The following is a 25,360-nucleotide window of genomic DNA, read 5'->3' as shown; positions in this document are numbered from 1 at the left end:
GCGGGTGCCACTACCGAGAAGGCCCTCTGCCTGGTTCCCTGTAGCTTTGCTTCTCGCAATGAGGGAACTGCCAGAAGGCCCTCGGCACTGGACCTCAGCGTCCGGGCAGAATGATGGGGGTGGAGACGCTCCTTCAGGTATACTGGACCGAGGCCGTTTAGTTGTCCAAACAAGGTTGCCAGCTCCTGCTGTCCCATCTTGTCTCAGTCACTAAACAGGTGTGAACATATCACTAGTACTTTCCTCCAGGTGGGTGCAGCTTGATACCTTATTGCAGGCATGTCCAACAGGTAGATGATGATCTACCGGTAGATCACTGGACGTCTGCGGTAGATCACTGGCTACCCCCAAAGAAGCTGAACAACTGTGGCTCCCCTTAAAAAAGCTCAACATTTCACCTCCTCCCTGAAAAAAAACTCAACAACTTTGACCCGAACCCGCCAAAAATGGGCCTTCCTCCTTCCTGAAGCCCAAAAAAGGAGTAGATCACTGCCAGTTTTTAAATCTGTGAGTAGATCGCAGTCTTTTGGGAGTTGGCCATCCCTGCCTTATTGAATGCTGAAAAGTGTGCTGCTTCAGTGAGTGGCACCACAGTTGCCTCGCATTGTTGAAACTGGGTTGGATCCAGACTTTTACTCAGTGGAGTTACACGGGGCACCAGAGCAAAGTGGCAGGGTGGTGGGGTTTTTTTGTGTGTGTCATTTTCTCCTTTTCCTGTAGCCCCCGATTACCTCTCTCCCCCCACTCACCCAGGTAGAGAAACCTCTGGCTCTGCACCCTGAGACTTTACACCCCATGGATGCTAAGGCAGCAATAGCTGAAACCCTGAAACTTTGGTTCAGACCCTCCCGAGATCCAACAACTCAAGTTTTCCCTTGCTCACATGCAGCCCAATTAAGATGTTTGTTTACCTGCAAGCAACTGCTGAGTTGGAGAGGAATTGAGATTTGCACCAAGCATTTCCACGTGTACAGCTTCCTCATTTCATTGAAGATCTTAATTTGAGCTATGCTCATGACTCATCATGAAACCAGTGTGGTGGTGTGGCTAGTGTGTTGGACTAAGATCTGTGAGACCAGGGTTCTTTCTAGTGCCAGTCACCATCTTTCAGCCTAGTCTACCTCACAGGGTTGTTGTAAGGATGAGAAGAGGGATAACCATATATGTCACCTTGAGCTCCTTGGTGGAAAGGTAAATAAAAATAATAAATATTACCATAAACACTCATCCTCCCACCCCCATTATTCTGCCTGTATAGCATAAACTTCAATACCTTGATTCTAAGATATGAAAACTTTACACCAGGCATCCCCAAACTGCCCTCCAGATGTTTTGGGACTACAATTCCCATCATCCCTGATCACTGGTCCTGTTAGCTAGGGATGATGGGAGTTGTAGTCCCAAAACATCTGGAGGGCAGAGTTTGGGGGTGCCTGCTGTACACCATCGTTTCTCACACTTTTAGGGTTGATGACCTCTCCTACGAAGGTTGCCCATGAAAATAAATTTGTATATGCAGCACATACACATGCTATGCCCTTTGGATGCTACGCATAAAGACTAGCAAGTGATTTTGATCTTTGATGCATGGTTACATCATGAATGTAGCCAGTACAGTTGGAAGACATGAGCCAGAAACCGAAATTCGAATCCTATTTAGTCATAAAATTAACTGAGTAATCTCAGGTCACACTTCCAGCAGCCTGAATTAATTCACATAACTGTTGCAAGGATAATAATAATACTAAAAAGTGGGGGGACAGGATCCATGCATACCAGTCTTAAGCTAAGAAGTGGGATACAGATGTAATAATTATGAGACAAAAAAGAGGTACATTTCAGACCATCATTTTTATTGTTTTAAGAGAGCAAAGTCTGGTGATCTTACGCATTCATAAAAAAATTACAAGGGTTGATAAAAACAGAAGCCACAATAAACTTAGAAATGTGACAGTTTGGTTTTTTTAAAAATCCACAGTATGCTTTACATTTTAAGGCTTAGACATTTTATTTAGTATATTAAGTGCATTGCTCTAACATGCTACATTTTATCAACCCCCTCAAAACGTAAAAAAATAAAAAGGCCAATCTGGGGAGTTCAGGAGTATTGCTTAGCAGCTTGAGATAACAGCATGGCTAAAAATTCAAAAAACATTTTTCATAGAAGCAATCTTTCCTACAGATGGTACTTGAGGTCCTCACATTCAAGCGGAACAATGAATGTACAACAGGTGTTACTAAATTCCAAGTTTCTGTAAAATTACCTCTGCAACTGATGTTTTATGCCAAGTTAAACCCAACAAAATAGCTCTGGGTTGCTGAGGAATCTCATGAAGATAAATGGTCAGGAATCCCCAGAATAAACTTCTGATTCACAGGCAGGTTTGGACGGAGCTGCTGTACTGCTATCCAACAATTCAAAGGAGCGGGCTCTTAATATATTAGTAACAGGAGGTTTCCACTTTGGCGTCAGCTGATGGATTTAATGGGCATTGATAACAGTTTCAAGAAATATAATATTGTGATTGATCAATATATTAACCTTTTCAATTCTCCATCTATACAAGTGAACCACAAAGAATCAAGAAAAGGCATAGCTATGCAAAGAGACAAGCTGTATGTGCATTCCTAAAAAATGTAGTGTCACCCTAAATCCTGAACTCAATCTACAAATACACCTTGGGAGACCCTGAAGTATCAATAAAGGACATTAAACATGCCTTCATCTTCTTTTCCCTATAAGGATTTGTTTAAGCATTAAGAAAGTGGTCTGTGGCTGGTTCAACTGTTGCTGGGCAGGGGGGAGAACACGACCTGTGAGTGATTTAGAGAATATTCTCACACAGCCCCACCTGTACCGTTTATAGTTCATCAGCATCCTCCACCTGTTCATCTATTTCCTGAGAGCTTCATATATATTAACTGGACCCATTTAAACAATTTCACTTTTTTAAAAAAGCAGGGGTGAAATCTACACACACAGTGCATGTGGGATGTACATCACACAATATAATTTAAGTATGTGAGGGGCATAAATTGAGGCTCATTCCCATCTTCACCCTCAAAGTGTTGATGCAGAAGGAGGGATGCAAGCCTCACCTTGTAGGGGGTTTGGGTATTCAGTAAAAAAAAACCCCACCAGGGCATAAAAAACTATGAAGTAATTAAGTTTCCTTCGGATTTGCAGGAATAATATGGTCTTTCATGTCATTTATTCTCCAAATTAAGATGTAATGGTATTGGTCCCAGATCTCCACAGTAAACTGATCAAGATATAATTCTGTAATATTTGAGAATATAAACCTGTAAGAAACCCATGTAGATATTTGGTAATTGTTGCAAAAGTTCAAGCAGCTTTCTTGCAGTAGAGGAATGAGAAGGCTGTGCTTCATTTCCAACAAGGAAAATTAGACTTTGATTTCTGACATTTGTATCCAACAGAGCAGTTCTTTCCTACAATTTATGCAAAAGTAGTCTTTGGCATCTGTAAACTTCTTTTCCCTTTTAATGTTAGATACAGAAAACATTAAACTGTCTATAAAAATACAGTATAGGACAAGCGCATTTCCCTGAAGTAAAATTTCACAATTTTAAACTGTAAATGTATTACATTCAAAACACAAAACTTTAAAAAGTTCTGAGGTTTTGGCAGTCCAGCACTTTGTGTACAGCAGAATTACATTATTCTAAAACTTTCACACAACAGAAAGTCTTGCTAAATTGAAGACATTTACGTGTCTCTACCAAGAGGAAAAGAATGGCTTCCGGCTATGGAAAGTCTGTGTAAACGCATTGCTCAGGTGAACAATTCGTCCTTGACTTCCACCATGACTTCTTTCCACAATCACACGAGGCATCTGAACAAGCTGAAGAGGACTTCTTCCATCCTTTAATGCCTGAATAAGATTAAGTATCTGTAGACACAAAAGTATATTGCATCAAACTGCCTATAAAGATAGTATAGTACAAGCTCCTTTTCCTGAAGTAAAATTTGATGTGTGAATGGGACTGCTTTGTGGTGGCACCCTGGCAATATGACATTTGGGTGGCACCCACTTTGTTAGCATTAAGGCACCAGCTCAAAACATGGCTTTTTAACCCGGGCTTTTGTGAATGGTCACTGGTGTGTAGTACCGTATTTTTCGCTCTATAGGACGCACCTGACCATAGGATGCACCTTGTTTTAGAGGGGGAGAACAAGAAAAAAAAATTCTCCCCCTCTCTGCTCAGCGCCCCTTCAGCGAAGTGGCAGGAGAAACAGAAACCTTTCCATTTCTCCTCCCGCTTGGGTGAAGGGGCACTGCAGCTCTCCCTCTCTGCTGAAGCCAGAAGAGTCTTGCTCTCCCGGCTTCAGGCGGCTATCCCTGAAGCCTGCGGAGCGCAGTGCGAGTTCCCGCTGCGCTCTGCAGGCTTTGGGTTCCTTTCGCTGAAGCTGGGAGAGCAAGACTCTCCTGGCTTCAGCGAAAGGAACCTGAAACCTCCGGAGCGCAGCGGGAACTCGCGCTGCGCTCCAAAGGCTTCAGGCAGCTATCCCTGAAGCCTGGAGAGCGAGAGGGGTCAGTGCACACCGACGCCTCTCGCTCTCCAGGCTTCAGCGAAAGCAACGCAAAGCCTCCGGAGCATGGAGGGAGCACTCCCTCTGCGCTTCGGAGGCTTCGCGTTGCTATCGCTGAAGCCAAGGAGCCTGCATTCACTCCATAGGACGCACACACATTCCCCCTTAATTTTTGGAAATGAAAAAGTGTGTCCTATAGAGTGAAAAATACGGTAATTGCTGTGATTTATGCAATTCCAGTGATTTTATGATCTTAGGTATATGGCATTTTATTGAATTTTGCCACAAGCTGCCCTGAGATCTTCAGAAGAAGGGCAAGATGTAAACTGTCTAAATAAGAATTTAACATGTTTAGAGGGGACTTCTAAAAGAAGTTTAGGGGACAGGTGGTTTGCATTAGGGGATGGCTGTTTCCTTGCCATACTATCCAGTACTGGGGCCCCAAGTATCAGAAGTACTATGAGCTGACTTTCTGATCTTTCAAGTAGAGGTATAGAAACTTTTGAAGCAGGGACAGTTGCTAGGAACTAATGTTCTCAGCTGTGGGGCTACCCTAGGATGCAAGGGTATTGGATATTTTTAACTGACCTACTGCTAAATTTTAGGCTAACTTATATTTCTGATATATTTGAAATGAAAATTGTTTCATGATCAATGTTATATCATAGTGATGCAGTATGACTACTGTATTTAGACTTCCATTTTCTATTAACCACTCTGAATACAAATGTATTTGCAGACAATGCAATATACAAATAAATTAGAATGGGCAATACGGCAATAACCATATCAGTCGGAGTGTGTGGTGATCCTTACTAGGTCAACTGCAAGATGATCAGAAAAGTCAAGAAACTATTTGGAGGAACAGGGGGGTTGTTGTACAGACTGACCCAGTAGTTTCCAGGCTGTTTAAGAATAAGAAGTTATTGGTTATGTGGCCCATCAGTTTATAGTACCGGTTAAGTCGTAACCAGATTCAATGTTGTTTATAGCACAATGCTATATACCTCTAATCAGAAGTACCATTAAGTCCTAGATAAGTCTGAATAGGATTACTGACTTTGTCTTTAATAAAGAGCAACTGAGGAATAATTGTTTTCTGCACAAATATATTACAGAAGTGTATTTTTAAAGGATCAGTTACAATGAAAAGCATTCTTACCTGTCCTCTCATCACAGACATTTGCTTTTCAAATGTAGCCTTGTCAAAACCTTTGTCAGTCTTAATTGAAAAAAATGAAAAAGTAAAGTTTCAGAAAGTTTCTTAACTCAATCCAAACTTATCCCCTATGCAACCTGAGATTTATAGCAGTACACAGCATGCTACCTTAAATAATAAATCATATTTTGCCAGGGGTCCAAATTTGTCATAAATATTTTGCAAGCATTTTGCTTTCACAGCTATCGCTAGTTCAGAACATTTACACTTCCTGCCAGGTATCGCACACTACTTTAACTAGTTCTACCGAATATATTTTTGAAATTACCTTAAACAATTCATAAAGATCTTCACAAAGATCCTGTACAAAGTTCATGTCAGAAATACGAGGAAGAATCAAATCTATTGTTTCTTGAGAAAAGGGGACCTTTGCTTGTGGAAGCCAAGCCCAATGAAATGGATCTAGCGGAAGATAGGAAGAAAAAAAGGTGGTTTACATAGTCAGGCTTTTAGATGCATTTGCTGACTTCATGAAATGCAACTTGATATACACAATCCCGCTTACAACCTTGTGCTAAAAATTAACTAAAATTAACCTGTTAACTGACAAGTTGAAAGACTGGGGAAAAAATGCAGCTGAGAAGAGCAATTTATGCCAATTTAGTGCTTAAAACACAATAAATACAAAATACAATAAATATAAAACAACCAGCTACAAGTTAATAATAGATAACATCGTTCTCTTTCTTTTCAAAAGCAGTTATAAATAATGACATTCTGCTAAGATGATGAAAGCTCAAAAAAGTGGGGGAATAGTGAACTTCCTTTGAAAGGGTTTTTCAAAAGGATGGGTAAAAAGGTAAAGGACCCCTGACAGTCAAGTCCAGTTGTGAACGACTATGGAGTTGCAGTGCTCATCTCACTTTACTGGCTGAGGGAGCTGACGTTTGTCCGCAGTTTTTCAGGGTCATGTGGCCATCATGACTAAGCCGCTTCTGGCAAAACCAGAGCAGCGCACGGAAACGCCATTTACCTTCCTGCTGGAGTGGTACCTATTTATCTACTTGCACTTTGATGTGCTTTCGAACTGCTAGGTTGGCAGGAGCTGGGACTGAGAAACGGGAGCTCACCCCGTCGCAGGGATTCGAACCGCCGACCTTCCGATCAGCAAGCCCTAGGCTCAGTGGTTTAGACCACAGCGCCAACCGCATCCATATAAAATGCCCCACTATGCACCTTTGCCACTACAAGAGACAGGATGCAGAGTCTTGCATTCCCAGGAGACCTTAGTGCTTAGGGAGGTCTCTCAGATTTTACACCATCTATGAGCAAAATACATAATCACTATGATGAACCACTAGACAAAAAAGTTATTTAGAAAGAGATAGTCACACATATGAAAAGTAAATACATTTATTCAACTTCTTCTTGTTGTGTTTTTTTTTAACTTACATGCTCTCCATTCATCAGGATGTTTGAAAGGAAAAGCTAAACCATTATCAATTGCTGCAATTTTAATAATAGGTTCTTTTTTATCAATCCACTGAATATCCTGCAAGAAAAGTACTTTTAGTTTTAAAATTATTTTTATTCTGAATAGTCACAGAAACAGGATTATACAATAAACAAAGATACTTATAATGCTACATAGATGAAAAACAACTCAAAAAATATCAAATATATTAATTACTGGTTATAACATGCTCATTATCACATTCACAAGCTCGATCCAACAATATAAAAAATTCCACGTTGTACATATATTCCACCACTGGATAGAACTTAACTCTTGCCTTATTGCAACACTAGCTTAGTGTTTTTATTAGTCTGAGAGGGCGTGCTCACTTGTGTTGCTCTTGGCCTAATGTAATGGGATGATAAAAGGTAAAGGTAAAGGTACCCCTGCCCGTACGGGCCAGTCTTGACAGACTCTGGGGTTGTGCGCCCATCTCACTTAAGAGGCCAGGGGCCAGCGCTGTCCGGAGACACTTCCGGGTCACGTGGCCAGCGTGACATCGCTGCTCTGGCCAGAGCCAGAGCCAGAGCCAGAGCCGCACACGGAAACGCCGTTTACCTTCCCGCTGGTAAGCGGTCCCTATTTATCTACTTGCACCCGGAGGTGCTTTCGAACTGCTAGGTTGGCAGGCGCTGGGACCGAGCAGCGGGAGCGCACCCCGCCGCAGGGATTCGAACCGCCGACCTTTCGATCGGCAAGCCCTAGGCGCTGAGGCTTTAACCCACAGCGCCACCTGCGTCCCAACGGGATGATAGTTGTTATCAACTATTTGTTCTACCTGCAGTAATTCACATAACATTAATAATTTTGAATGTAACATGTGGTATTGCATAGTAAGTGTAATCTGTGTGGGGGATAAAAAACACTCCAAATATGATATCTGACATAACAACAAAGCTTTCATATTTGAATTTAGGGTTTAGGAAACATCACTGCAACATAGCTGTGTGCCTGTTATTTCATTTCTCTCCAACTGTCATCTATCAGCAGCCATTATATGAGGTTACAGCTGAGAGACACACACATGCATATGGGGCTTCAGGGCTGAGCTGAGAGATCAGCAACCTTTGGCTCCTCCTCTTGTGGAACTCTTTCAATTTATTCTGGTTGTTACAAGAACTAAGAACTACTGCCTACGCCTGCTATTTTCCTCCTCCCTCCCATTTCCTTTTCCTTTTGTCTCATGGCATTTAGATTTGTCTTCTTACCTTATCAGAAAGTTCACTCTCATCACTCTGCTTTTCATATCTGACTAGCCAGTTGTCATTGCCTCTATCTTCAAATAAAATAAGGGGGGGGGGGCAGAATCAGTGAAATGCATTAGAATAAAGCATATATTTGAAATGAAAAATTCCAATATAATTATCATAAATGTATCATTTTTAGAGAACTGGGATAGTTAAATAAATAAAAATTGCATATAAATTACAATGCCACTTTTTTCATGAAGCAGCAATAGTCAGAAAATGCAATCCTCATGATATAATTCATATTCTGAATTGCATTATATGGGGGGGGGGTTTGTCCTCCCTGCCCGTTTAACTACAAGGGGGACTTTATTTGTGCTGAGGCAGAAGTTCACAAAAATATTTGGGTCCCTTTTTCAGAACAGTAAGAATCCTTTGCTTATATACTCCTTTACTTATAAAGGAAAAAACAGAACAAATTCCTCCTCTGCTCACTAAACATTTGAGGAAGCTACAGCAGAATGGAGTTGGACATGGGCCAAGATTCAGCTAAGATAAATATTGATAAAGCTAAAGGAAAATGTTTATTAAAAGCTATACCAATCTAACACCATGCTGATCAAGTCACATATATCCAACTGTGCAAAACTGTTTCTGCAAAGTCAACGGATCTCTTTCAGATTTTATACTGTACACATATTTTGACACTGTCCAATAATCCAAACAATTTGGAGGACAATTTGTAATTTCATTACAGAAATAATAGTGGATCCAATACCATATGACCTTAAAACACTACTATTATGTTATCTGAAATATACAGTACTGGAGGGGGATCTGGAAGTAATACATTACCTCCCAGCTCTGAAAATATGTATTGTCAAAAGCTTGTAAAAACATGATGGGACCATTAGTTTCAGAAAGGCTGTGGAGAATCAGGGATGTTGTACTAATGACAAAATTAATGTACTACAGAAAAGCAAGCAATGAACAAAGTTTCTTAGAACGATGGTCTTTATTTATTTTCTTTTGGAATGAAAAATTCCAGGACAATATCAATATAACCTAGTCCTATTATAACACTGTCTTATGAACTGCATCATGTGCATGTCTGGGTTGTTTTTTTAAATGATAAAATACAGTGGTGCCTCGCAAGACGAAAAGAATCCGTTCCGCGAGTCTCTTCGTCTAGCGGTTTTTCGTCTTGCGAAGGAAGCCCATTGACGGCTTAGCGGATTAGCGCTATTAGCGGTTTAACGGCTTTTAGCGGCTTAGTGGATAAGCGGCTTAGCAGCTTAGAAAGGGGGGGGGGGAGGAAAAAAACCCCGCAGGAACTCGCAAGACATTTTCGTCTTGCGAAGCAAGCCCATAGGAAATTCGTTTTGCGAAGCACCTCCAAAACGGAAAACTCTTTCGTCTAGCGAGTTTTCCGTCTTGCGAGGCATTCGTCTTGCGGGGCACCACTGTAAATAGGCATTTGAGGAAGGAGCTTCCTTCTACCTATCAGAACAACTGGTGGGACAGTTTTTGGAGACTTAAGAATATCAGAAAGAAGAAACAGGAGCTGGTACCCAACACTAGTTAATTCTCCTCTGCAGCTGCAGTTGCCTTTTAGAAGCGACATTTTCTAACAGGAGCCATTTCCCGCTGACTATGTCAAAGTAGCTGCTGAGAGATCAAATGGGAACCTTAAAAAAGCTATCCACAAGTGTAAGCATTGGGGAGTCATAGAATCAGAGGATTGTAGAGTTGGAAGGGACCACGAGGGTCATCTAGGCCAACCCCCTGCAATGCAGAATCCTTTCGCCCAGCGTGGAGCTCAAATCCATGACCCTGAGATTAATAAGAATCTCATGCTCTACCAACTGAGCTATCTATCTTCAGCTGAGTGTGAAGGTCAAACATCTCTGAAGAACCACTGCTGCAAATAACACTACAGTGTATATCATTTTAATGGTCCCATAGATAAATCTCACAGTGAGGCAGTAGATCAGAGCTTTCCAAACTTTTCATGTCAGTGGCACGCTTTTCAGACATGCATCATTCCACAACAAAGTAATTCAGCTTTACAGTGGTACCTCGGGTTAAGTACTTAATTTGTTCCGGAGGCCCATACATAACCTTAAACTGTTCTTAACCTGAAGCGCCACTTTAGCTAATGGGGCCTCCTGCTGCCGCTGCACCGCCGGAGCACAATTTCTGTTCTCATCCTGAAGCAAAGTTCTTAACCTGAAGCACTATTTCTGGGTTAGCGGAGTCTGTAACCTGAAGCATATGTAACCCGAGCTACCACTGTACAGTGGTGCCCCACAAGACGGAAAACCCGCTAGACGAAAGGGTTTTCCGTTTTGGAGGTGCTTCGCAAAACGAATTTCCTATGGGCTTGCTTCGCAAGACGAAAATGTCTTGCGAGTTCCTGCGGGGTTTTTTTCCTCCCCCCCCTTTTTCTAAGCCGCTAAGCCGCTTATCTGCTTATCCGATAAGCCGATAAGCCGCTAAAAGCCGCTAATAGCGCTAATCCGCTAAGCCGTCAATGGGCTTGCTTCGCAAGACGAAAAAACCGCTAGACGAAGAGACTCGCAGAACGGATTAATTTCGTCTTGCGAGGCACCACTGTACTAGCAAACTGGAGGTTACACTAACCCCTTTCCAACCCCAGGAGGAGTGTGGGGAGCGCTTGCGCAACACACTGCAGCCGATACACTAACGGTGTTGTGACACACAGTTTGGGAAGTTCTGTGGTAGATAAAGCCACAGCTATTCTGTTACATGGGCCAGTTATGATATTTTGCTGCCCACATCTTTAAAGGATCACCAGCTAAACTACTGAGAGAACACTGATGAGGAAGCACTTGAACACAACCATCTTGACTATGATGTGACAGTTTATGTTTGGTTTAGCCCACACTTTCTCATTTGTTCCTAGGAACAAATATGAAAACCTGATGATGATGATGTTTGAAAACCTGATGATGATGAAACGGTAAAGATTTCTACTCCCCTACGAGCAACAAATGAATACTGCTGCTGCAAGAGACAAACACAGCTACCCTTCTAGAAAGGGTTTATGCATAAATGAGCTACCTTTTATAATCTCAGGAACAGAGAGAGATGCAAGTATCAGTCCAACCCAAACATTTGACTGGCAACAACTCTCAGAAGCCCTTCTCAAATTAACAGTATGAGAAGCCTTTCCTCTAAAATGCAGAGGAATGCCTTGCTTGATTCATAGTACGTCATTAGTACATCACAGCAAAGAATGGACATTCATAGCAATTGCCCTTTTTTGGGCACAGAGATAGGACCCTGGGGCCAAATGCAGCCCTCTGTCTGGCCCTTGGGACTCTTCCTAGGCTCACCAGCCCTGCTTTGCACCCTCCTTGAGTAGTTTTGCAAAGCTGAAATATGACCCTGGATTCTGATAATGCTTCTTGTTTTCCCAGCTAGGGGATAGTCTACTATACAAAATTAAAATTCACATCTATTGTCTGCTCAAGCCTACCACTGCTATGTGGCCTCCAAAAGGTTGCTCAGATGGGAATGTGATCCTTAAGCTGAAACAGATTCCCCATCCCTGCTCTAGCACAGTATAAGCATATTACTTCAAACAGTGTCAAATCTCTCAAATAGGGTTTGAAAACCTCCAGCCAAGGACCTATTGAATACTGGCATGGCTCCCAATTTTATCTGTGAGGCTGTCACCCACAAACCACCGCCACTTGTCCCAGCCCTGACTTCACCTGTGTGGGGGCAGGTACAGATAGGGCTACAAAGGAACAAATGAGAATTTAAGGATCAGCACTAACATGGACCCCCACTCGAATCAGCTGCCCTAGGGAATTTCCCACTGGGAGCCCACCTAATTATTTGTTGAACAGGTATGCCAGAAAAATGAGTATGAGCTATGGAAGTAAGAAAAACTATTAAATACCAGTGTTTCTGATTACGTAATCAAGCACTACCAATCTTTCAAACTGAGACTGAAATTGTTTCCTTGTATTCTCGGGCAAAGGGTCTGTTTCAAATTTCCTGAGCCAATAGTCAGCTTCTTTGTAGCCTTCCACAAATAGCTGAAAGGAGCCAACCTGAAATTTAAAATAAACCCTGCATTAAGAAAAGGAACAAAATTGATTTTTAAAGTACCTAATATCCAAGTAGTGTTCTGTTCTCGATTTGCATGATATCAACTACTTATTTTAAATTTATTAATTTTATTATTTATTTATTTATTTATTTATTTATTTATTTATTTATTTAGCGCCCTGCCTCAAGAACAAATGTAGCATATGAACAAAAGAGCAGCCCTGCTGATTCTGGCATAAATAAGAACATAAAAGAGCCTGCTGGTTCGGGTTAATAGCCCTTCCAGTCCAGCATTCTGTTGTCGCAGTGGCCAACCACAGGCCTACAGAAAACCCACAACCAGGATACAAGTGCAATAGCATGGACCCACTTTCATCCTTAGCACCTGGTATTCAGAGGCATATTGGATAAATAATAATAATAATCATAACCAGAAGCTATTAATAGACATCCTCCAAAACTTTGGACTTGGAATAGATTCAGCCCATGAAACTGATTCAAGCTGAGATCTGAGAGCTGTTAAATTTAAGTTAAAATAGCCAAAAATATTCAAGCATGTGCTAGGGAAAAGAAAACTGAAGCAATAGGTAAGGCTGGGGTTGCCATATTTCAATACCGTAACCAAAAATCCAGACACAAAATTTGTTGAGCTTTTTGGGCAAAAAAAAAGCCATTTTTAAGGATAATTGCCAAAAATGATACTGCCGAGATGGGTTGCCATACATCCGGATTTTCTTGGACATTTCAGTGATTTCCGCCCAGACACTGTTTCTGACAGCCAAATCCTGGCTATGTCCAGAAAATTCTGGACGTATGGCAATCCTAGATAAGTCTGGCAGTTGTGGAACTATTAAAGACATTCCCTGTTATGGACACATTAGAACTCTGAATTTGAACAGCCTGGTTGTGGAGACCTGTGAAAATAATGCAAGTTTGAGATATATCTCTTGATCTGTATTTTTTTGACTATGCTAATCACGGTGGGAGGCATGAACTATGCAGGAAATTGCAGCACCGCCTGTAACAACTGAAAATGTTATTCAGCAATTTTCTTGGCTATATTCTTGTTTCTGTACTTCTTCTGAATTGTGCCAAATGGACAGCTGTGCCTATATTTTCCTAGAGCCTGGATAACTTCTCAGTGTCATTTGTAGGACTCTTTTGAGCAACGGGGATTATACAGAAATCTGAAGATAATAAGAGTTAATGGGAAGTGGCAGCAGTAAGGAGGTAGTGATACCAGTCTTAATAAGGCCAAACAAACAAAGAAGATCAAAGAAAAGACATACAAAACCCACAAAGTATTATTTCGGAAGGAAAGTAAAACCATGAGCATTGGTATACCCAGTGAGGTGTTTGGTTTTCTTTTTACCTTTTCTTGAGACGCAACCCCTACTTTTAAGAATTGGGCATTTGGTATGAGGAGATAAGTGTTTTTTGAATTCTGACCAACAGAAAGGGAGGAAATCCCTTGAAACACTATGGAAATAAAGAATTTCAAAGGGCTTACCTTAGGAGGTAGTCCTATTCGATGAAATTTTTTGCCAACTTTTGGCACTTTTTCTAAAGCATATTTTTTGCCTCTTGATTTAGCACGATCTATTGCACTGTAGTTGAAGGTCTCACTAACAATCCAGATAACCTTAAAACAAACAACATAAAACAGGATTTAGAGTCTTTAGCGTTGGAGACTTTAAGTGTGGACACGTAATATAAGGAATAAGGTGTTGGCTTAGATCACTGGGCCTCAACCATTTTGAACTTCAAAGATTAAAAACACTTTGTCTAATCCAGAAACAACAGGAAGCCAGAATAGATGTTCTGAACATAAGGTAATGTGCTTCCTTCAGCTTAATCCTGTAATTAAATGGGCGGCCTCAGTTTGAACTAACTGAAGTATAGGGTTAGGCTTCAAAAGCAGCCTATGAAGAAAATGCTGCAGCTGTCCTGGTTAGACATTAAGATATGTGCCACAGTGACTTTGGTCATCACTTCCTAGGAACCAGAATCCCAGTGCCCAAGCCCCATTTTGCTCTGGTGCCTTGCATGCCCACATTGCTTTTTCGGGCAGCACTCCCAGTGCCCGCCCTGCACGCTGTGGCTCCCAGTGCCCCCCACCCTCCCTGCACCCCCTAGTTACACAGTTTAGGTTGCAAAGTCTTATTTCTACAGAGTCAACTCCTGGTACAAATCGGTCTTACCTTTGTTTTAGGCACCACTCCCAATCCCAATTTACTGTCCACAAGATAGGCACCAGTTTCAGAGAGATATCCCTGATTAGGAACAAGACAGCCTCTGCCAAAACAGCAAGGGCAACACATTTTGTGAAAATATTTGGTCCATTTTGGATTTAGGTGACCATAAGGCTCTTCAGATTTTGGTTTAAATACTCCAATAGATTTCTGAGGAAAGAAGTAAGTAGTTAGTATTTATTAAAATGCCTTCATTCTGAAAGTAGTCAAAGAAAGTATTATGTCTACCTGGTATTTTATCATCTATGGAACAGTTTGGCTCCTTGGCTAGAGTTCTCACTAGGGCCACACCTATTACAACTCACACTGTGGAATGCAACCATGTTGTTGTGCATTGTGTGATGTGACTTAGCGTCACACAGTTGAAGAGAGCAACAACAAGACTATTTTACTGGGTTTTGTTAAGGTGACTAGCAGCTTTACAAAATCTCTTCTTTGTGGCTCAAGTACAATATAAATACACTTTAAATAAAGGCAGCAAAACAGGAAACAAAACATTAACATCTTCATTTGGTACAGTATAAAACTGTCCACAAATTCTAAATTCATGACAAAAATGGTCCATGAATGTGTAAGCATTCCCTTCAAACAAGTACACACACTTTCTCAAACAGTGTACAAAGTAACACATAATTCACATAGTGCATTTTAAGCGGGAGGAATCAGATTCTGTGCCTTTAGCTTCTGAGTTGCAATGCCTTCACTAAACTACTCAAGTGAGGGGCCTAACAGAATGGCTTAGAGGAAATATCCAGCAGAAATACAACCTGCTTTACCCATAGAAATTGAGTATTTAAAAAATAAAAAGACCAAAGCAATTGCTTTTTGTTTTATCTGGGATCACAACTGATCTATGTTAGAATGGAAATAATATAATGCAATTGTATTCAGCTGAACTCTATTTCTTTTCAGCTGAACTTCTATTTAGCTGAACTCTAGCTCTGCATATGAGCATTGAAAGTGGCAATTTTATTAGATTTACCTTTGCAGCAACCAGAAGTATGCTGAAAGATTGACTATGCACTGAACCTAGTACTAACTGAGAATAATGTCAATTTGACCAATGCTTATTATTATCTATGAGGTTTGCTACACTGAATGACCAAAATAATGATGAAACCTACAGTAAAATACCCTAAGGCACTATGGATAACGACTAAAAATGTGCAAATGGAGTTTTCAAAAGTAATTCATTTACAGCTTGCATCAAAATACTGTATATAATTAAGCTCAAACTCTTTTTAGAAGGAAGCATTCTGCTAAAACATACAATGCACGCTTTGCTGTAAAGTGTGTACATGACTGGCTGCTTTGGGTTGACCAGCTGACAGTAAAAGACCCCTAGAGAGAGATGATAGATATCAAGTCTAAGTCACTGACAAGAGTATGACTGGACCCAGTATCTACTGCTTTATTACCAAGGGCTCATTCATAAATACATTCACCAGTTACACATCCTGCAATCAATGACCTCCATTAGACGTTGTCCAAAGGAATAGTTAAGTGAGAGTATTAGTGAACATACATTTTGCATTAAAGTAGGATTATAACAAAACGAAGAGCATTCAGTCACTCAAAGTCAGACAGAAAATCTTAGGTTGGCAATCAGTATTTGAGTTTATTAGATCAACATTATCTTTCACTTTATTAGACTGCTTTGTCTGCAGCATCCTTCAGCTCACATAAACATACACAACCACTTTCTCAGTTCCAGTTGACTTCCTGACAATGATGGGTAAGTTGTTCCCTAGAGACAATTCTTAAAAATGTAGTGAGAGAGCACCCACATATGGGTGGCCTGAAGATGTGGAATGCAGTTCTACTATTGAAGTTGAGCAGGCCTGTACCTGTAAACTGCTTAAATGGGACAGAACGAGGGAAAGGGGAGTAGTTTAATAATGATTTCTTGTTTTGTGTTGGAACAACATGGCACAGGGGAAACAACTGAACTCACTACTATAGTAGTGTGGGGTATGTCATCTGCATTCTAAACAAAAGAGAAATTTGAGTTCATATTTTAATAAGTATGAGCCAAAAACCCATGTCACAGCAAATCAGCCAGCCTCTAAGGTGCCACAATACCTTTTGTCTTATTGGTTCTACTGCTCAGAACAGTTCTCTTAGGATTTTACAACCCATTAGCCTCTCTATATAATAAAAGTTCTGCTAGAAATCTTCTGTAGGTAAGAAGTAAAGGTAAAGGGACCCCCAAGCATTAGGTCCAGTCGTGACCGACTCTGGGGTTGCAGCGCTCATCTCGCTTTACTGGCTGCGGGAGCCGGCGTACAGCTTCCAGGTCATGTGGCCAGCATGACTAAGCTGCTTCTGGCGAACCAGAGCAGCGCACGGAAACGCCGTTTACCTTCCCGCCGGAACGGTACCTATTTATCTACTTGCACTTTGACGTGCTTTCAAACAGCTAGGTTTACAGGAGCAGGGACTGAGCAATGGGAGCTCACCCCATCGCAGGAATTCGAACCTCTGACCTTCTGATCGGCAAGTCCTAGGCTCTGTGGTTTAACCCACAGTGCCACCCGGGTCCCTCGTAGGTAAGAAACATTAGCTAAATAAGACAAATTTAAAAGGCTCAGAATGTCTGAGTGAGTCCTTGGTTTCTCTTTTGCTACCAATGGTACAGACATGGCATGGCATGTGACAATCCCCCTGCCAATAATCATTAACAAGGTATACCAGAAACTAGATGCTGCCTCAGGGAAATGAGTTTCTGGCTCTGAATATACATTAGCTATTGTCTCTTACAGCTAATCATATAGCTCCAGCTAAAATGGTTGCTACTAAGAACACCTGTGCCTGCTAATCAATATTCTATTTTCTGACCATACTATCTTATCTATAGCCCTGTGTCTTCCCCCTTTTTATAGCCAGCCCTGTATCGGGAAGTTTTTTAATGTTTGATGTTTCATTATGTTTTTATATTTTGCTGGAAGCCGCCCAGGGTGGTTGGGGAAACCCAACCAGATGGGCAGGGTATAAATATCACTATGACTATTACTATTACTGAAGTACGGGTTTCCAGAAAAACTCCCAGTGCCCTAAAGTCAACTGGGATCTTGATTTAACACAGTTCATTTATATTCAGCAAACCAAACTGAAATAATACACCATTTTAATAGAACTGTAGAATGCAGAAACATTTGATGTTAATTTGATGTCCATATATAAATATATCAAATGCTTTTCAGAAGTCAAAAGTTGCTGAACTCAGAAGTTCTGCTGAATTAAATGGGGTATACTCCCAGGTAGAGTGGAGTTAGGATTATAACCTAAACCTGTGCTCACCCACACAATTCTCCAAACTATCCCTAAACAAAGACACAAGCCACACGAGTTACAACTACACCCTGGCACTCCTGATGTATTCTGGAACATACTTTGGCAATATAGCTGTTGCAGACCTCTCACTTAGATATTGCATGTGAATACAAATGAGTTGAGAAAGAGACAAAGATTTGCTTATTGCCACAGCTAGTAATGAGAAAGTCACGGAACTGGTTTGAAATACAATGCTGCAACACAACAGATTTCATGTTAAAGCTGTTTTACTTGAATTCTTCAAGCTCAATTTCTTCACTGAAGTTGAAGAGACCACGAGACCATGGCAAGAAATAAATATTTTCTGCCGCTTTCTGGTCCACATTTTTCAAACTCCTTCTCAAGGATGCCATGCTGGATGAAATCTTCCTGAAGTCTAGTTAATATACCAAAATTTATTGTAAAGGCCATTACAATTTCATATAAAACTTGTTCCTTTGTCTTTAAGATCTTACGTTATAAAAGTAAGCAAGTGTTTTTTGACCCTTTACCATCATTTTAATATGATCATTATTGGAGGGGGGTGTATTTTTTCCCAGGCTCTTCATTTCACCTGCAGAAACCGTAGTGTGGGATTAACAAAACAAGCCCCAGTGTGATAATGTGTACTTAACTTTGCCCATTAGTTCAGCATTCCACCTTTTTAAAAAAAAAAACGATCAGGTATACACATGTCTGGGAACCAATGCACTCACTCTCTTAGGATCTTTGACGAAGTAGCTCCCACTGGATCCCTGTGAGATTCTTTCTGGAAAGACTCCACTTTCTATGGCTTGTTCTGCTTGCTGCATGATTTCAGCAAATTCTGGATCATCCAAGAAGAAGTTCATTTCTGCAATACTTCCAACATTTCCTGTATGTGCTAAATAAAACAGTTTAAATTAGGACTGTCAACTGCGTTTTATCACTTACCAAACAATCCTATGCATGTCTTTGCAAAATTAATTCCCATTAGGTCCCAACATAGAGTCTACTTCCAGGTAAGCAGGCATGGGATTGCAATAACAGTTATAAAGCACCTGTATTTCCTAAGTGCTATAGGTAAAGGTAAAGGGACCCCTGACGGTTAGGTCCAGTCACAGACAACTCTGGGATTGTGGTGCTCATCTCGCTTTACTGGCCGAGGGAGCCGACGTACAGCTTCCGGGTCATGTGGCCAGCATGACTAAGCAGCTTCTGGTGAACCAGTGCAGTGCACGGAAACACCGTTTACCTTCCTGCCAGAGCGGTACCTATTTATCTACTTGCACTTTGACATGCTTTCGAACTGCTAGGTTGGCAGGAACAGGGACCGAGCAATGGGAGCTCACCCTGTTGCGGGGATTCGAACCGCCGACCTTCTGATTGGCAAGCCCTAGGCTCTGTGGTTTAGACCACAGCGCCACCCACGTCCCAGTTCCTAAATGAAATACAGAGATTAAAATACGAGGTAGCCAGCTGCTGCCTGAAGGTTCACAATCTAGCATATGAAAGAAAGGCATGGGAGAGAGAAAAGCAAACTAATTCAGGTCTCAATTCAGGTTATCTAAACTTTGTACCTATTAGCAACTGTTCACTATGATCGCAAAATAGAATATCTGTACCTACTGAAAAAAACATGTCTGTTTGCCTGACACGAGGGCCAAACAGTGCTTTCATGCACTGTTTTGCTAGCATGCATCTGACCAGCCATATCATCAGGGTGGACTTTTTGCTTTGAGACAGAATGGCATTTCTGAATTGGGGACTTCTTGGTTCACAACTCACTTCTACAAGGAGCTCATGGAGTAAGCAAAGACAGATTATTAATCCTCCCCTTCATGTGCAATGTACAGATAGCAGCAGTAACCTACTTTAGGGAGTTGTTCCAAGGATTACTTAAGCTTGGTCTGAACATGCAAAAGAAAGAATGGCATGGTGGAATATACTATAACACCTTAGTATTCAGGCGAAGGGTTTGTTGATAACAGAGTTTAAGACTTGTGTTCATGGCATTATCCCCATAATAACCCTAACGAGGTGGATTAGACTGAGGCAGAGTGACTGGCCCAGGTCATCCAGTGAGCTACCAGGCCGAGTGGGGATTTGAAGCTGGGTCTCCCCAGTTGTGATCCAACAGCAAGTAATGTATCCAATTGGTCCAATAAAATATTCCCAGCACGCAAGTACATGGGGGTGAAAGGCTCCAGCCCGGTCTCCTGGCTTCCTACACCTGCAAGAAGCTTCTTTTTTAAAAAATAAAAAAATAAAGATTAGCAATCACAAGCAGCCAGCACCTGCCACCTCATTCTGTTGCACTAGGTTTGCGGACCAGGGGGAATTAAGCACTTGGAAAGCTAAAAACAACAACTACAGTGGTACCTCAGGTCAAGTACTTAATTCGTTCTGGAGGTCCGTACTTAACCTGAAACTGTTCTTAACCTGAAGCACCACTTTAGCTAATGGGACCTGCTGCTGCTGCCGCGCCGCCGCTGCACAATTCCTGTTCTCATCCTGAAGCAAAGTTCTTAAACCTGAAGCACTATTTCTGGGTTAGCGGAGTCTGTAACCTGAAGCGTATGTAACCTGAGGCACCGCTGTATTGACGGATGCTAAAAATCAGGAGGACTTAAAGAGGGTCGAAATGCGGATGATACGCATAAACGTCAAAAAGTAAAGGCGGGTGGCAGCAGACAGAAAAATGTCAAGCAGAAAAATAGCCTTTTCCCTGCTCTCCACCCCCCCAGATTAACCTGACAAGAGAAGCCACGTCCTGTTTTCATTGGAGGGGGGGAGGCAAGGGGCAAGGTTACACTCGAGGAAGCAAAACGGACGGTTCCATTTCAGCTGGGGGGATGTGGGAAAATTCATATACTGGGGGGGTGGGGGGAGCCCACCGCCTTAATTAAGTGAAAGGGGAGGAGGGAGGGGTCCAGCTCTAACCCCCTCCCCCTCTATTATTAAAAAATAAATAAATTAAAATACTCAGAGGCCCCGGATGACAGCCCGACCACCTCCCCCCCCCCCCACACACACACCTGGGCGCTGCGAACTCGCCTCACCGTGGAAACGAGCAAACAAACCGGGGCAGAACCCGGGCGCGCGGAGGCGGCGCTGACCTGTGGCGCTGCGGCGGCGGCGGCCGCCCCTCCGTCCCGAGCCCAGCAGAGGCTCCTCTTCTTCGTCGTCGTCGTCGTCGTCGTCGTCCTCCGCGTCGCCGGCTCTTCCCTCGTCGTCCGGCCCTGGCGCCGCCGCCGCCCTGCCGCCCCCGAGGCTGACCCTGACGGCGCCTCCCGGAGCCCCCCTGGCGGCCCGGCTGCCGGGCGCCGCCTCCGTCCCCAGCTGGAGCAGCTCCTCGTCGTCAGCCTCTTCCTCCTCCGCCGCCTCCCCGTCCTCTGGGCCGAGAACCGGCTCGGCCCCGGACGACTCCGCCATGAGGGGAAAGGTCCGGCTGCCTCCTCTCGCGAAGTTGAGGGGAAAGTCAGGGCAGCATTGGGAGAGCGAGTGGGAGCGCGGGGGGGGGCCTACTGCGCGTGCGCAGGGGAGGAGGCAGGCAGGGCGGAAGCGCCTTACCTGAGGATTTAAAGGGCCAGCATCCCGTTGCTACAGGTGGTGTTGGAGGAAGGCGTGTCATCGCCCTGGAGGGGAAACTCAGTTTTATTATTATTCAGTTTTATTATTATTATTACCCCCAAGAAATGTTTAGGAGTACTCTCATCCTCGATGAGGCTGTTGCAGGAATTTATGTATAGGTTGGGGGGGGGGGTTTGCCCCTCCAGCAGATATCATGCACATGCACTAGAGTGAAGGTTTTCTGGGAAATGATTTATAATGAACTGGAAAAGGTATTTAAGTATACCTTCCTTAAGAAACCAGAGGCCTTTCTCTTGGGCATTGTTGGTCAGAGTGTGCAAAAGAAGGATTGAACCTTTTTTATGTACGCTACAACAGCAGCAAGGATACTCATCGCTAAAAGCTGGAAAACTCAAGAATTACCCACACTGGAAGAATGGCAGATGCAACTGATAGACTATATGGAACTGGCGGAGATGACGGGCAGAATCCGAGACCTGGGAGAAGAACTGGTGGAGGAAGACTGGAAGAAATTTAAGGACTATTTACAAAAACATTGTAAATTGTATGATTGTTAAGAAAGATGTAAAGGTAAAGGTAAAGGTACCCCTGCCCGTACGGGCCAGTCTTGACAGACTCTGGGGTTGTGCGCCCATCTCACTTAAGAGGCCAGGGGCCAGCGCTGTCCGGAGACACTTCCGGGTCACGTGGCCAGCGTGACATCGCTGCTCTGGCGAGCCAGAGTCGCACACGGAAACGCCGTTTACCTTCCCGCTGGTAAGCGGTCCCTATTTATCTACTTGCACCCGCAGGTGCTTTCGAACTGCTAGGTTGGCAGGCGCTGGGACCGAGCAGCGGGAGCGCACCCCGCTGCAGGGATTCGAACCGCCGACCTTTCGATCAGCAAGTCCTAGGCGCTGAGGCTTTAACCCACAGCGCCACCTGCGTCCCCAAGGATACTCATCGCTAAAAGCTGGAAAACTCAAGAATTACCCACACTGGAAGAATGGCAGATGCAACTGATAGACTATATGGAATTGGCCGAGATGACTGGCAGAATCCGAGACCTGGGAGAAGAACTGGTGGAGGAAGACTGGAAGAAATTCAAGGACTATCTACAAAAATATTGTAAATTGTATGATTGTTAAGAAAGATGTAAGATTAGCAAAAACATGGCTTCAACAAACTAGTTATAAAGAATATAAATTTAAATTCAATTGGAAGATGAAAAGATAAATTTGGGATAAGTAATTTATGATTAAGCTTCAATAAGAGTATGTTAAACCCCAAAATTAAATTAAATATTGGAAAATTATATTATATGAATTAAATTAAGTTAATAATTTGCTGGTACAATTTATGCTTAGAAAGCAGGAACAAGAGATGTGAGGAAGTCCAAAGTTGAGAATGAAATGTGGATAATGGAAAATATTATGTTATTATGTATGTTTTTTATTGGTTATACAAAATTTAATAAATATTATTATAAAAAAAAAGATATCATGCACATGCAGCCCACTACCAAAATCAGCACCATCACTTTTGTGACTTTGGTGATTTGATTTTTTTTTTAATCATTTTATTTCGTCAAACATTAAAACAAACAAAAAAACACATACATAATACATACGCACAGAAAAGACATACATAAAGAAAGACAAATAATAACAAGAGGGGAAAAAAGAGAAATAAATTTCCTAACATACGATACAAATTAGCTTACATTTACTAAATAACACACAACACCAATTGACTTCCCTTCATCTCGGTTTCAGAATATATTATATGATTTTTTATCTGCAGTTTCTTTTCCTCAGAAAACTCTTTACATCACAAGTGTTACATCGCACCTACTATGATTTTTAGATTTTTTACCTCTGTTTCCATATATGTCATAAATTTATTCCAATCTTTGTTAAACTCTATGTCTTTTTGATTTCTTATTTTCTGTGTCATTTTTGCCAATTCTAAATAATCAAATAATTTATATTGCCACTCGTTTATAGTTGGGATTTTTGATGTCTTCCAATTCTGCGCTATTAGAGTTCTAGCAGCCACTGTCGCGTACTGAAAGAGTGTTTGATCTTCCTTTTTGATTTCCTCTCCAATTATTCCAAGCAGAAAGGCTTCGGTTTTTTTTATAAAGGTATATTTGAGGATTTTTTTTAGTTCATTGTAGATAGATTCCCAGAATTTTTTGATAGACTCACACAACCACCACATATGATAAAAATCGCCCTCCTTGATCTTGCATTTCCAGCATAATTTATCACCAGTTTTATATATTCTTTCCAATTTTACGGGCGTTACGTACCACCTGTACATCATTTTATACATATTTTCCCTGAGTGTTGTGCATGCTGAGAATCTCATACCTTTATTCCATAATGCTTTCCATTTGTCAAACTCTATGTTGTGTCCGAGATCCATTGCCCATCTCACCATTACCTCCTTTAGTGACTTTGGTGATTTGAAACTTCATCACAGTTTCTTCCATAGCTGTCAACTTACAGATTTGAAAATAAGGGACCAGCAGCCTCAAAAATAAGGGATCAGCAGCCAAAATAAGGGATTTTAGTTGACCACCTGAAATACAAAGTTCAAAGGGACCAGATAATTTGGGAGAGCAGCGCCGGTTTTTAGCCCTTCGTTTCCACAGGTTGCTGCTCAAGCTGATGAAACACTGCAATTAAATAACTACAAGCAGCAACCACTTTTCGCGCAAAACGAAGTCCAAGCTACAAAGATGCTACCTTAGGCAGAGACGCTCAGTTCGGCGGCCGCAAGGAGGATGGTGGCGGAAGGGCCCGAGGCTCCCGCCAGTCCCAGTGGGGAGGGGCTCCCAGGGGCCGAGGCTGGTGAGAGGAGGCCAGAGGGGGCGGGCCAGGCAGCCAAGCAACACAGTTGGAGCCTCCCTCCTCCCTGGCCGGCAGAGAGGGAGGGAAAGGAGCTGCTTCCTTTGAAACCCGGGAAATTTAAGGGACATCATCAATAAGGGGCAGCAGCGGGACACGGTGCTGGGATAAGGGAGTTTCCCGCCAATTAAGGAACGGTTGACGGCTATGGGAGGTAGGCTTGTCATCGCCAGGGAGCACCCCGAAATCTTTAGGGGTACGCTCATCCTTGATGAGGCTGTTGCAGGAATTTATGTATAGATTGCGCGGGGGGGGGGTTGCCCCTTCAGCAGATATCATGCACATGCAGTCCACTACCAAAACCAGCACACTTTTGTGACTTTTGAAACAGTTTCTTCCTATCTATTCAAAGGGTCTTTGCTGCACGATACCAAATGTAAGAATTCACTGATAAATGTATCTATGTACTGGCTCACTGGGAAAACTTCAGAAATTCATATAGACATGTGAGTTCAGCTACTCAGCAGCCCCTCTGCCTGAGTGATAATCCCTGGCATCCTGATACCTGAGTGCCAGACAGGTAGCCATTCCAGAAATAACAAACCCAGATGAAGACAAAAGGGTGTGATTAACTTTGGCTGGGAAACAGGGAAATGTAAATATCTTTTTTGCTACACTTGATGGGTGTTTGGTGGAGGGCAAGGAGAACCATGGGGCAGGGTCCAGGATGCTCAGATTACTGCCACCAGATCTCCCCTTTCATGATGTAACCGTGATGTATGAGTGATGTAGTTTTTTGGGGGGTGTAACATGGGGATTAGCAGCTAATAAAAGTCTGGGGGCTCTTTTGTTTGGGGCTTCCATCTTGTTCCACCTTGAGGCAGGTGGA

General features: G+C 42.4%; 1 protein-coding gene across 5 annotated transcripts; it reads right to left on the bottom strand.

Moving 5' to 3' along the window:
- Window positions 1-1,832: 1,832 nt before the first annotated feature.
- On the bottom strand, window positions 1,833-21,493 carry PI4K2B (phosphatidylinositol 4-kinase type 2 beta). 5 transcript variants are annotated; one of them, XM_079989763.1, is made up of 10 exons: window positions 21,106-21,493; window positions 18,781-18,947; window positions 14,702-14,902; window positions 14,011-14,142; window positions 12,349-12,502; window positions 8,439-8,506; window positions 7,167-7,266; window positions 6,043-6,176; window positions 5,718-5,777; window positions 1,833-3,914 (listed from the first exon to the last, which is right to left on the bottom strand). In XM_079989763.1, exons 1-10 carry the CDS (start codon window positions 21,476-21,478, stop codon window positions 3,741-3,743), a joined length of 1,563 nt encoding a protein of 520 aa, XP_079845889.1. In that variant the 5' UTR covers window positions 21,479-21,493; the 3' UTR covers window positions 1,833-3,740. The 5 variants fall into 5 exon arrangements, with proteins under 5 accessions (XP_079845889.1, XP_079845890.1, XP_079845891.1 ...); XM_079989764.1 differs by having other exon boundaries at window positions 21,163-21,493; XM_079989765.1 differs by having other exon boundaries at window positions 18,781-18,938; window positions 21,163-21,493.
- Window positions 21,494-25,360: the final 3,867 nt, after the last annotated feature.

This window comes from Podarcis cretensis (genome assembly GCF_951804945.1).
Source record: "Podarcis cretensis genome assembly, chromosome: 9".
Lineage (NCBI taxonomy): Eukaryota > Metazoa > Chordata > Lepidosauria > Squamata > Lacertidae > Podarcis > Podarcis cretensis.
The sequence above is the reverse complement of the archived record's forward strand: the minus strand, read 5'-3'. Positions and strand labels throughout refer to the sequence as shown.